Source organism: Canis lupus, chromosome 11, assembly GCF_011100685.1.
Source record: "Canis lupus familiaris isolate Mischka breed German Shepherd chromosome 11, alternate assembly UU_Cfam_GSD_1.0, whole genome shotgun sequence".
In the NCBI taxonomy this organism is placed as follows: domain Eukaryota; kingdom Metazoa; phylum Chordata; class Mammalia; order Carnivora; family Canidae; genus Canis; species Canis lupus.
The window spans coordinates 54,813,045-54,828,871 of NC_049232.1; the positions used below are offsets into that span (position 1 = coordinate 54,813,045).

The 15,827-nt window shown below is 46.0% G+C and overlaps 1 protein-coding gene across 1 annotated transcript; it reads right to left on the minus strand.

Moving 5' to 3' along the window:
* Positions 1-2,961: 2,961 nt before the first annotated feature.
* LOC100683749 (40S ribosomal protein S14-like) lies at positions 2,962-12,737 on the minus strand. Its single transcript, XM_038553290.1, is given in 3 exon segments — positions 2,962-3,080; positions 3,083-3,433; positions 12,488-12,737. Coding segments are annotated over 3 exon segments (720 nt in total).
* Between the last annotated feature and the right edge of the window lie 3,090 nt (positions 12,738-15,827).

The following is a 15,827-nucleotide window of genomic DNA, read 5'->3' on the forward strand; positions in this document are numbered from 1 at the left end:
GATACCTCTCATGTACTTTTTAATGTGACACCAGGGGACTTCAAGTCCATAGTGTTCAAATGGGAATTGTACTCATAACCCAGTCCCTTAGGTGCATGTTTTACCATTACCTAAATTATTTATCTGATTTGAGTCTGCAATGCACACACACACACACCAACCGTGTTGCATCTACTTTCTTCACTTTATTCAACACCTAATTGAATTCTCTATTTTTTCCCTATTTTTCCTTTCTGACAGGGATAGCACTTGCAATAAAATTTGAAATAATGCTCAATTAGATTCTGTGTGACTCCATGCCATTGCCTGGCTCTATGTATGGTCAGTAAACTAATTTTTATGGCATTGAAAAGAAGGTGGGACAAGCTAATGGAGATATAGCAGTGGCCATGGAGGTTTCTTTAAGAGAACTTTTGGGGAGGGCACAAGGAAGTGTGGCTGACAGTCTCCATTGCCCTACCTTTGAATCCATCATGGCAATCATTGCTGAGGCCACACTTCCCTTCCCTAGGGCTGTTTTTAGCATAGATCGAACACAGCTGGGATACTGGTGTTGGCCCCTTTCTTCCCATCATGGGACACCTCTTGTCTTTGCTTGGGAACTCCCCAAGGTGCTGGCCAAGACCTTCTCAGAACTTCATTGGAGTCTGACACTCTTCCTGGCAATCTTCCTTCCCTCTCTCCTATAGGTGGCAGACCTGGGTCATTGTCTGAAGTCTCTGCTTATTTTCTACTCCATCCCCCTTTGTCCTTCTCAGGTGTTTCTTCTAATAATTCCCTTGTACATGGAACCCTTCATTGGTATCTACTTCTTAGAGGACTTGAACTAACAGAGGTAGGATATGAGAAAGCAGATAGTAAGATGATGGGATTTGGAGCCTAGCTCACTCACTGGCTGACTGTGTCAAGGAGGACCCATCTCAAGTGGCATTTGGGGCTCTGATAGTCCTTGGCACAAGGTGATTACCCAGCTGCTGAAGATTTCACAAGGGTGACTTAGGGATCTGCATAGAGATAATAAGAACCTGAGGACAGTTAACAAACAGTTAAAGGTTAAGTGCGAGAGCCAGTAATTTGTAAATTACAAAGAAATTCTTATCTTTGCAATGAAAGCAGTTAGGACTTGATAGAGTTGTGGAGGGCCATAGATGTTTAAATCCTCAGCCAAGGTTGGTCTGTTGTGCTAAAGCTTCCTGGCTAGGAAAACCTCAAACTTTGAAGCAAGAGTGGAAACTTCTGGGTAGTATCCTCAAGAATTTTTACTGTTGACATACCTGAACTGCTAGAGCTTACAGAGGTGGCCAACTACTCTATAGTAGGAGCTAGCTCTTCTTCCTTTCAGGAAACCTATTACTCTATGCCTTCTGGCCTCAAGGGAATAAGAACCCTGTCCACAGGAGCTATCCCCTCTTCTTCAGTTGACTGTCATGTTGATAACTAGGGTTAAATCCCGGCATAACTTGTTTTGGGACATGGTGAGTCCCAAGGACAAGGTAGAAAAATTAGCTAGCACAATGCAGAGGAAGCCAGGGGAGTAGCCCTGGGATTGGATTTTGAAGGTACTTGACAAGTACCTCAAAATCTCAGCTGGAACATGAGACCAAACAGGGGAATTTATTGACTTGGGGGCATTTTTTCAGGACACTAAGATTTCACATGCTGGCAAGGACTCCAAGGTTTGAGACAAAATCACTGTTGGGACAGGTCTTAAAAGCTTGGTGATAGGGGCACCTGGGTGACACAGCCAGTTGTGCTAAACTCTTGGTTTTAGCTCATGTCATGATCTCAGGGTCATGATTTCAAGGTCATGAGCTCAAACCCCACATCTGACTCTGTGCTCAGCATGAAATCTGCTTAAGACACTGTCTCCTCTCCCTCTGCCCCTCCTCCCTCACTCTCTCATTCTCTCTCTCTTTCTCTCAAATAAATAAAATCTTTTTTTTAAAAAATGCCTGGCAATAGGGATGGCCACTCTGAGCAAGGTGGAAATCCTGAGCTGTCCTGGGAGATGATAGAGGAGGGATAGAAGGGCTCAGGGAGGTGGACATACTAGAATGGGTATCTCATGTTAGGCCAGAAGACCCACCAGGGGATTACATTCCATGGGAGCCCCAAGGATTGCCATTCACCAAACCATTACCTTTGTGCTGATAAGCAGATTGGTGGCTCTTGTGTGCCAGCCAGAGTTGATAGTAGGAAAGGTGGTCACAGGCTAGGTTTGTAGACAGCCATGGGGAGTATGGACCCTGAAGTAACAGAGGCCAGGTGGCAGTGCTATCCCCCCAACACCCCACCACAGGAAGAGGAGCCCCAATATGAAAACAATCAGCCAAGTTGAAGAAATAGTTAAATGGGATTTAACCTCTGTAAGTTGTGGAGATATTAATAGAGCAGTGCATCTCTTATGGACTTTTTGTTTGTTTTCTCCCCAAATTCATATGTTGAAACCTGAACTCCCAATGCGATGATATTAGGATGTAGGGCCTGTGGGAGTAATGAGATTTAGATAAGGTCAAGAGGGTGAGGCCTCCATGTTAGGCTCTGTGTCTTCATAAGAAGAGGAAGGGAGTAGAGCAGCCTCCCATTCCCATCTCCTGCCGCCAACTGTATGACAATACAATAAGAACACAGCTATCTGTAAGATAGGAAGAGGGCTCTCATCAGGAACCAAACCAGCTGGCATTTTGATCTTGGACTTTCCACCCCAGAACTGTGAGAAACAAATGTCTATTGTTTAAGCCACCTCGTCTACAACATCTTCTTATAGCAGCCTGAGCTAAGTCGACATTCCTAGGGGCCAACCAGGGCACTGCTTGAAATCTACAATCAGAAGACAAGAATAGAGGAGCAGAAGGCTGAGAATGGATGACTGCTCCATAAAAAGGCATGTATATTCTCTCTCTCTTTTTTTAGCTTACACAAAGGCAATTTATTAACAGAAAATAGTTTGAAGAATCCTGTTCACAGACGGCAACCACGGTGACCCCCCTTTCTGCGGGTGCTATTGAAGGGGATGGGTGTGACATCCTCAATCCACCCAATCTTCATTCCTGAGCAGGCAAGGGATCTGAAGGCTGATGAGCCCCAGGTTCAGGGGTCTTGGTTCTATTTCCTCCTGTGGCCCAGAGTTTGATGTGGAGAGCAGTGATGCTCAGCTCCTTGTACCTCTGGGCTACATCTTGGGCAGCCAACATGGCAGCGTAGGGAGAGGACTCATCTTGGTCAGCCTTTATGTTCATCCCACCAGTCACACAGCAGATGGTTTCCTTGCCAGAAAGATCAGTGACATGGACAAAAGTGTCATTGAAGGATGCAAATATGTGGCAGACACCAAACACATTTTCTCCTTTAGCTACTTGAGGTCCAAGACTGATGACTTGTTCTTCTTTCTTTTCCTTCCCCGTATGAGGTGCTATTTCTGTGCAAATTCTTCCTATATTCTCAGTTCATAGATCTGAACCAATTTTCATACCTGGAACCCATTGACAGAAGAAGAGGAATGATCCCAAAACACCAACAAGTTTATAGGGTGATGAGTTCCCCATTCCTCTTCCAAGAGCTCTAAGCACATTTACTGAGGTGATTGTTTACTGGTCAGCAGGACACAGTCTCTGTCATGGTTACTCGAGTCTGTGATTATAGTGCAGAATCAGCTGTAAAGAATATGTAAACACGAGTGTGGCTGTGTTCCAAGAATACTTTATGGACACTGAAAATCAAATTTTATATCATTTTCATGTCACAAAATATTCTGATTTTTTCCCTAACCATTTAAAAATATAAAAACCATTTTTACCTTGCAGGCAATACAAAAATGAGCAATGAGCTGGATTTGAATCACAACCCTTAATTTGGTGATTCTTAATCTAGTGTGTTGACATTTGTTAACTTAACATTTTTGAGAATCACTGACTAACTATACTTCCCTTGTCTATGCTGCTCAGGTTCATTCTTGTTTGAGGACAAAAGCCTTTTCTTATGTGTTTTTCCCACCCACCCCCAATCTTGTTTTTGAGCTTTCAAGAAATCTGGAACCAGTTAACTTTATAAACTCTCTACCAAAGTATGACCTAATTTTACTTTATTACGTGGAGCAGTTTTCTTTCCATTCATCCATCACAACCTTTACCACCGTCCCCCACTCCCCAAAAACAAGCTCTGGGTTTTGCCTTTAGATAACAAGGATCTGATAGTGTGTTTTCCCAAACAAAGCAATCATCCACTAAGGTGAATTTAGCTTTCATCTCTAAATTGCAATCATGCTGGCAAGCATTTAATCCCTACCACACATGGCCAACTTGAGCCTCACCACAATTCTATGTGGATGGAGAATAACGAACTGGAGATTTTGTGAAATTGCCTGGAGACTCTAGCATCACGCCAAACATTTCAATAGATGGAAAAAGCGGAAGCATAAAACAAGAGTGGCTATTATTGTCTTCCCTGTTATTATCCTGTCCATAGAAAATGATTCAACCAGCCCCGAGGGCTGCACACTCAATTGTCTTCAGAGGCCAGATTGGTCCCAAAAGAGACTAGGTATAGGAAAATAGGGAATGTTGGGGATGAGGCCAAACTAAACATGTACTTCTCATTTCAACACCTTCAAAGTAAAAACATAACCTTGAATAGTAGTATGATCATGAAATAAAACACATTCATGGAAAAGATGTAACTCTTAGGCCATCAGCTTGCAACCTCTGCATCCATGTTTATCATTTATCTAGCTCATTCTTGCACAAGGCTACAAAGAGCAATATCCTGAAAAGCACCCCCTTGTACTCCCTGAATCCAATCCTTTCACTGTAAAGAGCAGCAAACTGAAGCTCATGTCAGGGAAAGGACTTGTCCAAAGCCATACAACCAAGCTGCTATAGCAGAACTGGGATTCAAATACAGTTCATCCTAAGTCCCAAGCCATTGCTCCCTCCTTCCTTGTATCCATCTAAAGAGTCCAAAACAAGACGATGCTAAGGCTGGCAGAGTGAAGCCTGTAGCTGTTCATTCTGGCTGTATCACTTAATTAATTCACCCACCAATTGGCTGAGCAAATGAAAAAAATGAGTCAGCTGGCATTATGAGTAAGCGGCTCCAGCTGTCTCCCGCCGGCCAGCGCTGCCCTATATTTGAAGGTCAGACATCAGAGGCCCAGCTCTCTATGTGGAATTTAACCACCGGGGCCCACGTGATTCAGGAAGGGGAATTGATACTCACAGAATCTGGGTCCCAGGTGATCAGAGCCATGTAGCCACCTCCCTACCCTCCTACATAGAGCTCAGATGATTTAAATATCACAGCCACAGGAGCCAGACACACTTTTCAATGTCACCCCAATTAGGGGGCTTGCAAGGTTGGATGGGCCCTTAAGGGAAGCACCAGGGACACCTGCTAGATGAGAGAATGAGAGCTCCACAGTCACTAAGACTCAGCACCCAAATATTCTCCTAAGGAAAATGGGAAACTTTGGAGTCCAGCTGTGCTATGGGATCCTAAGCAAATTCTGGCACTTCTGTTGGCTGCTGCTGTTAAATGGACTGTTAGGATCCTTGCTGTGCATATTGGACCATGTTCTCATGTGGAACAGGAGCCATAGTGAAGGTGAAAATATCAGATGAATAAGAAAGCAGTGAAGAATTTTGACTGTTACTATGAACGGCCCATAAGGTGGCAGTTGAGTGGAAAGGACTAGTAGAAATCTTTTCTGAGGAGTAAACTGGTGGTTGCTATTATTGCCATCTAAAGGGCTCTATTCCAGGAGAGGGGAACAGTTGTGCCTTGTGGGGCCCCAGAGGCAGACTGAGGAAGCTGAGCAGCAAGCAGTTTGGGGAAAAATAGGAGGAAGACTTTCGTAACAGAGCTATGCGAAGACAGGAGTGGCCAGCACAAGATGCAATGAACTCTCCATGGCTGCGTGGATCCGATTAAGGCTGGCTGAGCATTTGCTGTGAGAGCACCAAGGCATCTGATAGGAGGAGGTGTACAGTGAATCACCTATTGGGTCTCTTCCAGGCCTCATGCTCTGAATTTCAGATTTGGTGAGAGGTACTTGGGGATGGGGAGTAGTGGGAGGCAGTAAAGGAAAGGAAGTTAAACTAGGAATCAGGAGCTCTGTGTCCAGGCCAGGCTCTTGTCCAACTTGTTGGACTCCCCCTTGCCCTCTGTCCAGGGGGTTCTGTAGCCTAAGAGGAATGGCTTTGCCAAGTCAGTGCATCTGGGACTCTTTACCAGTTGCAGATACCTTTTCAGGTGGCCTCTGATATGGAAGGCCACACTTAAGACTGGGACAGGTTGTTTGCTTCTTCTCTCCTGGGGACCTTGGTAGTCCCTTCTTGCTGTGTTGGTTGGAAGAGCACCATTTGGAAGCCATGACTTAGAGACCAAAAGCTCTTCAGCTCTGGCAGTCCATGAGTTTTCCATAGGATTAGGATTGGGTTTCAGGATCACCTGGGAAGACAGAGCCCCATCTTCACAGACTGTCAGTTTTGTCACCTAGCTGCAGCCCTCTCACAGCCCTATCCCCAGTTCCTCCCCAGTGTCCATCTCCACTGCCCTGAAAACCAAAGGTGGGAGTGTGGATTTGCACAGGAAGTGACTTGATTAGCACCCTGGCTCTGTCAGAGTTGTAGGATAAAAGGAGAGTGTCAGAATTATGATAACATGTCCATGTCCCTGGGGAAATCAGTCTGTTTTGATATCCTGGGCTTGCAATTAGTCTGTGGGGAACCAAAACCCTGTGATTCCTGCCTTGTTTTAACAGTCCTGGAGTGCAACAGCATAGACAGCAGCCCTAACTTGGAGGTGGGGAGTGAGAGATGCAAATGAAGCTTGATAATGTAAGGTCAGTCCCTTCCAGTGCAAAGCACACTTCAATTCCCAATTTATAACTCCCCGCTTCATAGGTGATCTTTGGGGAATTGAAGACAATTAATCACCCCAGATCATCTATGAATCTCAACTTACCTGTTAGCATATGCATTTTCCCCTCTGTGAGCTCCTTGAATACAGGGATGGTGTAGTCTCTGAGGTAGAGGCTGGAGGGGCTCCACCCAGTGCCCCTCAGAGGCCCTTTACCAGTCTGTACATTGCCCTCCTCCCCTGAATCCTGTGTTCTTTTGTTTCTAGTGGCCTACACCTGTGACTCCCGTTCTATGGCCCCAGGCTACCAGGAAACTCTTCCCCAAAGAGCAGACAGACTGAAGTGTCTGGGAATTTAGCTTTCCTGTAGCTAATGACTGGCAGGTGCCCAGCTCCCTGGTCTTGGGACAGGACAACCCAGAGGCGTGACTTACACTCCAGAGCACCCAGTTGGATCAGGTCAAAGCTACTCTGTGTGGCACAGAAATCAGCCTCCATGCCCCAGTACGCTGCTGACATTAACCCTTCCTGTAGAAATTCTGGAGTTGCCACTATCAAGGTCCACTACCATGGATGGTTTCCGGGAAGTGGTGGCTTAATGGGTAGGCCTAGTGAGATGAGGTGATGAGGCATGTGTGAAGGGAGTGGGACTCACAAAGGCACAGGGTGGGGAAGAGGGGGCTGAGTGGTGAGGCTTACCTTGGGGGCAGTGAGAAGACAGAGAAAGGCAGGAGAAGAGGGGTGGAGAAGGCTAAAGACTTCAATTGTCAGGGTAAAATGTTTTAGATTTATATTCTAAGGCAGTTTTTTGCCCTACATTCCTTAGTGTCCAAATCCTTTAGAAAAAAGAACATCTTACATCAATCCCTTGTTATAAAACAGATAATAATGGCTAAGAGTGGCTAGTTTCCAAGTGCCTTACATGGATTGATTCCCTAAGTTCTCACAATATCCCTACTGGGCAGGCAGTATTGTCATACCTGGTTTACTTTGGTTAGAGGGTCAGGTGGGCTTTGAAACAGGCATCCCAGTGTCAGAGCCTTCTGTGCTCAAGCACTGTGCTATGTTCCATTCACCATCTTTGTTTGGAGTGGGGTTGGGGGCTGGTGCTCTGCTTTCTCAGTCTCCCCATTCCCTGACGGTAGACCACCAGGCTCCCCCATGTGACATGGTGGCTCCAGGGAGAAGGATTTTAAACTGCAACTATTATTTATAATAGTTTATAATTTATAGTCCTAGGTGTTCTAATCCACCCCAGGATTTGAAGGAGGGAACTTAGTTACAGATTAGCACTGCATGGAGAAGGATGGATGGTAGAGGGAGGAAGGGGGTCCCACTAAGAGAGAAGAGGGTGGACCAGGTGAAGGCAGGAGGCAGAGCTGGGCCTCTTTATAGCTGGAGGTCAGGGGATCCCCCTTCTATGCCCAGCCCTGCTGCTGACTCTGCTGTCCTGAGTGAACAAACCTCTGTTCCTCTCTGGGGTCTGTTTCTCAATTGTATCACCATAGGGTTGGACTAGGTTAGTGGTTTCCAACTGTTTCAGCAGTAATATTCAAACACATTTGTCAGTGGAAGTCCATTACCTAAAACCGACAAGAGTGACATTATTATAAATTTATGTTTCATTTCTAATGTATAAGCACTACTTATTATAAAGTCAACCAATGAGAATAATGAGGCTATTTTAGTAACCCAAATAATTTGAAATCAGGCATTATAAATAATAGTTGCAATCCAGTATCCGTATCAATATCCAATTTATTTCAGTATTTAGATTTGGTTTCACTGTATTATTAAAATCCTGTTCCACCCTGAATAGTAGTTGCAAATGGTAACAGATTTTCAAAACACTTTACCTTCCAATCTCAGAACATTCTCCAATTAAATTGATCCAGAAACTTCAAGAGGACTAATAGGCAATTATTTTGTTTCAGGGTTGAATTATTAATAATACCTAAGTCCTGCTCTCATTCCTTAAACAGTATTAAATTTGGAGACAGATGATGAATAGTTTTCTTCGTTTAAATATTCATTGTAAAAAAAAATAAATAAATATTCATTGTTTGGTAGAAAAATACTTTTCAAATGCAGTTTGAAGGGTGTCCAGGGTTGTCGTTTAAGGAAAACCTCACGTGTCAGTGCCCATCTCTGACAGCTCTTCACTCACAATTTCCAAGCAGTCAAATTTATCTTGTTTTGCATGTCAAATCCAAGCTTCTCCAAAACATATTATCTAGAATGGTAAGCAGAGTAACCATGGGACCATACTGAGCTCGTTATCAGATCAAACAAGAAGTGCCTAAACTTCCACTCAGCAATAGTCCCCACAGGATAGTTTCAGACTTCCGGCACTTTTGCCCAATCCCCTGTTACTCTGCAGCCCATCTTCGATGCCCAGAACAGCCTCTAACTGTGCTAGACATTTAATTGGGCGCTATACGTGAATCACCTAGGACAACAGGACACAGGGACTCACCCAATGAGGGCAGTACAGCGAGGCAGGTAAGCGACCTTCCCAAGCAATGGGGCATCTGCTTTGAATCCACATGGGAGCCCAGGCTCACCATGGAAGCTTCATCCTGGGGGTAATATAGAATCTCACTGTGCAGCATGTTGGCTAGCCCCCATGAACTAAAATTTGAAAGCATGCACTACATTTTTGTTTCAAGATTTAAAATAATTTAGGATGTATATTTAGACAGTGCTTCGTGAAGTTAGTAAAGGTCTTCTTTGGATCCTTGTGGGCACTAAAAATCCCAGTTGAAAACCATAAGCCTTGGCAATCTCTCAAAGGCCCTTCCTGGGTCAACATCTGAGGGCTAGCCAGCCCTTACTGGGCACCAGCATTGTCAATAACTGATTCTGTTTTATCCTCCCATCCCCCAACCCCGGATGTTTCCAGGAGTAGAAAACCAAGCCCTCCTGGTCCTCCCCCCCCCCCCCCCCCCCCCCCCCCCCCCCCCCCCCCCCCCCCACCGCCTGTGGGATTCCCTTCTAGGAAAGTCATTACTGCCTCTCTTGGTTGGCTGCCAGCTCTAAAGTGTCTTTTTAATTGCATCTAATTTGGCCTCATCTCATTAAATCCTTAATTTAAACCGGAGCGATCCCTCCAGCTCTGGCTGCCTAATGACAAAGGGGCCCGCACTCCCTTCCCCCTTCAGCACGGCTCCCCCGGTCAGGGCTGCTCTCATTTCCAGGTGGTCTCTCTGGGAGGCTTCTGACAAGTGGCTGTCGTCCTCACCACGCTGAGTGTGGAGCAGAGCCAAGAGGGCTTCCCAGGAGCAGTAATTACTGGTAAAGGCTCAACCCTCCACCCCGCCGGTGCCCCAGCTCACAGGCTCAAAGTCACTGCAGCAACAGCATCCAACTCTAGTGGTGCAAGAATAGGAGCATGACAAGGAGAAGACACTGAAATTAAACAATAATAAATCCATGATAATTGCAGAAGCCAGGACATCATGTTTTAGATATATTATCTCATCAGGGAAGATGTCACTGGCTTTATGCAGTAGGTAAAGAAATTCAAGCTCAAAAATGGAAAACAACAGGCCTCAGGATATAAACACCATTTTGCCTGGCCTCAACGGGAGGCCATCTTCATTTCCCCAAGTCCCACCTCATCTCTACCTGGTCTCACCCTTGGTCACTTCTCTTCAGCCACCTAGCCAGCTCCATGCTCCTCAGTTATGCTAGCACACTCCTGCCTCAGGACTTTTGCACTTGCTGTACCCGCTGTCTGGAGTGCTCTTCCTCTATGTGGTTATCTGGCTCACTGCCTCTTTTCCTCAGATATCAGCTCAAACCTCTTCTCTTCAGAGAAACTTTTCTTGACCTCCACCATCACCCCTTCTTCATTCTCTATGTTCTTATCCTCTTTTGTTTTTGTTCTTTGTTTTGTTATTGCTTGTGACACTTATGCCTAGTCTCTACTAAATTATATATTTATGTTTTGAAAATGAAGCACTGTGAAAGCAGAGAGGTTTTATGTTCTCTTTACTGCTGTATGCCTACTACCTAGAACAATGTCTGGCACATGCTAGGTCTTCAATTTGTATTTACTGATTGAATCCATCATGGCAATGTTAACCATTTTAGGAGGATGTATACATTCTAGCACTTCTCAACTCCAATGGTTACCAGGTTGAGGTCTCCTCTTTCTCTGAATTGATTCCACCAAGGAGAGGCCAGAAGGATATTTTCCTGGGAATAATCCCCAAAACTGTAGCCTAGGGACTTTAGGGTCAGGTTTTAGGGTTGAGGTTTGCTGCATTGATATGGACCTTGGGAAGCTGGTTGCTATAGAAACACCTATTGCTTCCTAGAGGCTTGCCACAGAGTAAGCTTCAAGGCTGCTCTGAGCTCTCTGCACTGCTGGGATCTGAGATAGAGGCACCAGGGCTGAATTAGAATAGATGAGCCTCTAATTTAGTTCATCCTGGGCAAATGCCCTCACCCCTCTGAGTCTTGGTTTCATCATCTGTAAGATGGGGCTCATCACACACACTTCACAGGACTATAGGGAGGAATAAGTGAGATGATGGGTGTAAAGGGTGGCACCCATTTCAACAAATTCCAGCCTCATTCCTGGTTTTATAAAACTTCAAGAAAGGGGTGGCCCTGGTGGCGCAGCGGTTTAGCGTTGCCTGTAGCCCAGGGCGTGATCCTGGAGACCCTGGATCGAGTCCCACGTCAGGCTCTCTGTATGGTGCCTGCTTCTCTCTCTGCCTGTGTCTCTGCCTCTCTCTCTCTGTCTCTATGAATAAATAAATAAAATCTTTAAAAAAAAACTTCAAGAAAACTGGAAACTGATTTTATAAAATTCAATATTTCCTTTGAATGTAAACCTGCCAAGGACTGTGAAGGTCTGAGATTTCCCCTACTTGAAAGCTAGCAAACCAGCCTGCTACAGTTACATGGAGGGTGACAAAAGATATGAGACTCCTGGGTCAGAGACAAAAAACTTTATTGTCCATGGTGTAGCAAGCATCATGAGCTTCATGGTCACGTCAGTTCCCTTACTCCCTAAATCCCACAGGGGAAGCAGAGCAGCCTCTAAAGGGGCCACTAAAGGTGTGGTACATCAATTCTGTTTTTTTTTTCTTATTATTAGTGAAGTAAAACATCCTATTAGAAAACATTCATTAGAAATCTGTTACCAAAGATTTAGTGAATTTCCTTCTAGTCATTTTCATAGAGACACCCAATCACCTAAGCCAGAGCCTGGGGTGGCTTATCCTTTTGTTATCCCTCATAGCCTGTATTTCTTTCAAAAACCTGAATAAGGGGCTCCTGGGTGGTGCAGTCAGTTAAGTGTCTGATTGTTGGTTTCAGCTCAGGTCATGATATCAGGGTCGTGAGATCAAACCCTGGGTCAGGCTCTGCACTGAGTCAGCTTAGGTTTCTCTCTCCATCTCCCTCTCCCTCTGCCTCCCCACCTCACAGCCCATGCATGCTCTCTCTCTCTCAAGTAAATAAATGAATCTAAAAAACCCCACAAAACCTAAATCAGTAAGACAAATCATGTTATTTCACTTTTTCTAACTCACACTCACAGCTTCCACCTCTTCCCTACCTCTGCCAAGATGCCGGGACATTCAGACTCAGGCACTTCAGAAAATGCGGAGCACCTCACCTTCCCTAGGCCCCCAAATTGCAGGGAGAAGGGGATAATGGCCCCTAACCCAGCCTGTCTGTCGCGGCTGCCCTGCTGGCCTGGATGTGTTCACCGCCAGCTGCCCTGTGGTCTCTGAACCTGGGTATTGTGCGGACAGAGTCCAGCCTCCTTGTGGGCACTTAGCCATCGCCTCCAAGGACTGCCATCTCCCTTGGCATTTTGGAAAAGTGGGTCTGTGCCCCAACTTCTCACGGCTCTGCTGGGGCATCTCCGCTCTCACAGCTGGCTCCTCTCTCCCTGCCTCCCTGTGTGAATCCCTCTAGCAACTCAGAGTTTTGGAAAACAAAGGCCAGGTGGGAACTGATGCCTGCAAGCAGCTCTTCCAGAGTCAATGGAGAGTAAAGGCCAGGTTTCTTCTTGGAAACAGGAGGGAAAAGACAGAAGAAACACAGGCAAATATCTAAATGCATTATCTGCTAGAAATGTGCACATACAATTAAAAAAAAAACCCAAAACCACAAGCTTCTGCCTCATTCCTTTGACAATGCGGAGTGAATGCCCTTCCTTCCTGCAGGTGGATGAACACTCAGAAAATCCTCATCTTTCCTTGATCCTCCAGCGTAGCAGAGCAGGGATGGGGCTCTCCCTCCTCTACAGGCTGATGAAGAGGCAGGTAATGAGGCTCTGGGCTTCGCCTTCACACTTATTCCTGATAATTGAGCACCACTTTCAAGAGCAGGTGGGTCCTGAAGCAGTAATTGGCAGGAGGCAGGGCCAGTCCCCCAGGGGTTGGAAAGGTGTTAATTGCTCTTCCCCTTCCCCAGGTGGATCCCTACTAAGGGGAGAACTTTAAGCCCAAGTGATGTCCAAGAGACGCCCCAGGGATGCGGAGGGCAAAGGTTTAATGCTTCCCTTGGTACTGTAAGAGGAGTAAGATTGACAGGAATTCTGAAGAACTTGCCGAGGTCCCTAGCTGAAGAGAGAGAGAGCTGAGACATAGAAGCCAGGACTGTGAGACTCCCTAGCTTGTGGCTTGACCACCCTACTGTCCTGTTTCTTGCAGAATGGATTGAAGGGAGGGAATGCGCTCAGGTGACTCCCAAGTCCTTTCCAGGTGAGCTCTGCAAGTCTGCCAGCCTGAGGAACCAGAGCAGGATTCCGGGCTGAGTCCCTTTCACTGAAGGCTTCCTTAGAGGAAGTGTTTGTTCAGGGCATTGTTCTCTCTTAATAACACTCCACACCCAACACATTTTATTCATTGGAAATTACCTTCGGTCCAACATTTTATCAGCCTGACCCACAGAGTAATTGGAAACAGGAGGATTTCCCTCTAACAATCAGTGCTAGAGAGAATAAATTATGCCCCCCATCAGAGGGCGTGGCGGCCTGGGTCTGCAGCATGTGGAAATGCCCAGGCAACGTTCCAGTGGCAGCTGAGCATCTATCGGTGTTCCGTTCTGTGGGGGGAGCAGCTGCCAGGTCCGGAGAGGGATAGCGGACCCCGCCTCAGTCACCACGGGCATATGTGTGTGCAGCTCGCAGCACCCCAAGACTGAAGAAATCACTTAGAGACAAGAGGCCTCTCTTAGGGGCTTGGGTCTGCTCTCTACCCTCACCCCAGCCAGAGCCCTGGGGGTGGTGTATGCCTCACATTCCCTTCCCAGTCAGTGCTAGGTGCCAGCATCACACCTGTGGCCTCTGAGAATTCTGACCCCACCAATATCTTACTTAGGTCATTATCTCAGAATCTCCATAGCAGCCTCCACCCTGAAGTCCCTGACCTTAGTTTACCTCCTCCTATCATACTCCCTTTGTAGCCAGAATAATCTTCATGAAATTCAAGTCTGACCTGACTGCCCCTTGTCTAAAGCTCTTTTGTGGGTCCCCATACAGAAGTGTGCATACAAGGCCTTCCCGTGCTGGCCTCTGCCTCTCTCTCTCCTGCCTCACTGCTCATTTCTACCCACTGTGTTCTCCAAACATACCACACCATCTCCCGCCCAAGCCTTTGCTGCTCTTGTTCCTATTGCCTAGAACATTCCTCCTATTCCAGAAGCCCAAATCCTACTTACGTGTCAAGGACCTCTACTAATAGTACTTTCAAACTTTCTTGGGAAGGCTGACTCCTTGTCTTTTTATTCCAGCTTTGGGACTTTTTATTCCAGCTTTGGGACTTCTATGTCTGTAGTAAGTAGAATAAACCTGAAACCTTTGAATATATTACCTTATGGCAAAAGGAACTTTACAGGTGTGATTAAGGATTTTGAGATGGAGAGAATGGCCTGGATTATTTCAGGTGGGTCCAATTACTCATACAGGTCCTTACAAGAAGGAGACAGGAGTGTGAGAGGCAGAAAAGGTATGTGACAATGGATGCAGAGGTCAAGTAATGGTAGGGCAAGGAAGGCAGGCAGCCCCTAGGAGCTGGAAAAAGGCAAATAATTGAATTCTCTGTCACAGTCTCCAAAATGGACCACAGTCCTCCTGAGTTCCTTGATTTTAGCCTAATGAGACTCAAATTAGACTTTTGACCTCCAGCACCAAGGTAATATATGTGTGTTGCTTTAAGTCACTAAGTTTGTGGTATCTTGTTACAGCAGCCATTGAAAACTAATACAACATCATATTGGAGGTGGTTGTTCATGTGGCTCAGTCCCTGAAGACAAAGGACACAGGCTGGGGTTGGTCCTCCCCTGTATCTCTAGCTCCCAATACAAGGTCTGCCACAGAGATGATGCTTCACAAACACTGGATGAGTGAATGAGACATTTCCTTTCCCTGGCACCAGCGGACCCACTGTGGATATCAGGCCTTTGAGGATTCTTGGGCTGAAACGAAATGGAATCAATTTCATTTCACACCTAGAAAGCATGGTTCCCTGTGCTATTAACCCCATCCTCTACCCTGCCACATACGAAAACATTATTATGTTGCTCCAAAGGCATCCTCCCTTGGCTATGAGATCACTTAGCCTTCCTACCCCTGGCTTACTTCTAGCAACCGCCATGTATATCAACAAGAACATTAGGCTCCCAGGTTCATGGAATATTAGGGCTTCAGGAGCCTGTGGAATCTCACTTTCCACTGTTTACAGATGGGGAGACTGGAGCTGAGAGAGGGAAGGAGCCAAGGTGGTCAAACTGTGGCACTGCGGAGTTAGGGGGAAAACCCAGGCCAGGCCTCTTCACCAGCCCCTCTCTAGAACCCATATGCTAGTATCAACATCCCTATTTTAGAGTTGAAGAAACTGAGGCACAGAAGTTAAATCACTTGTCCATGGTCAGCTGATTAGCAGTGCTGATTTGAATAGATCATTACTCCAGAGTCTCCTCTCCATCTCTGCACTATACTGACAGAT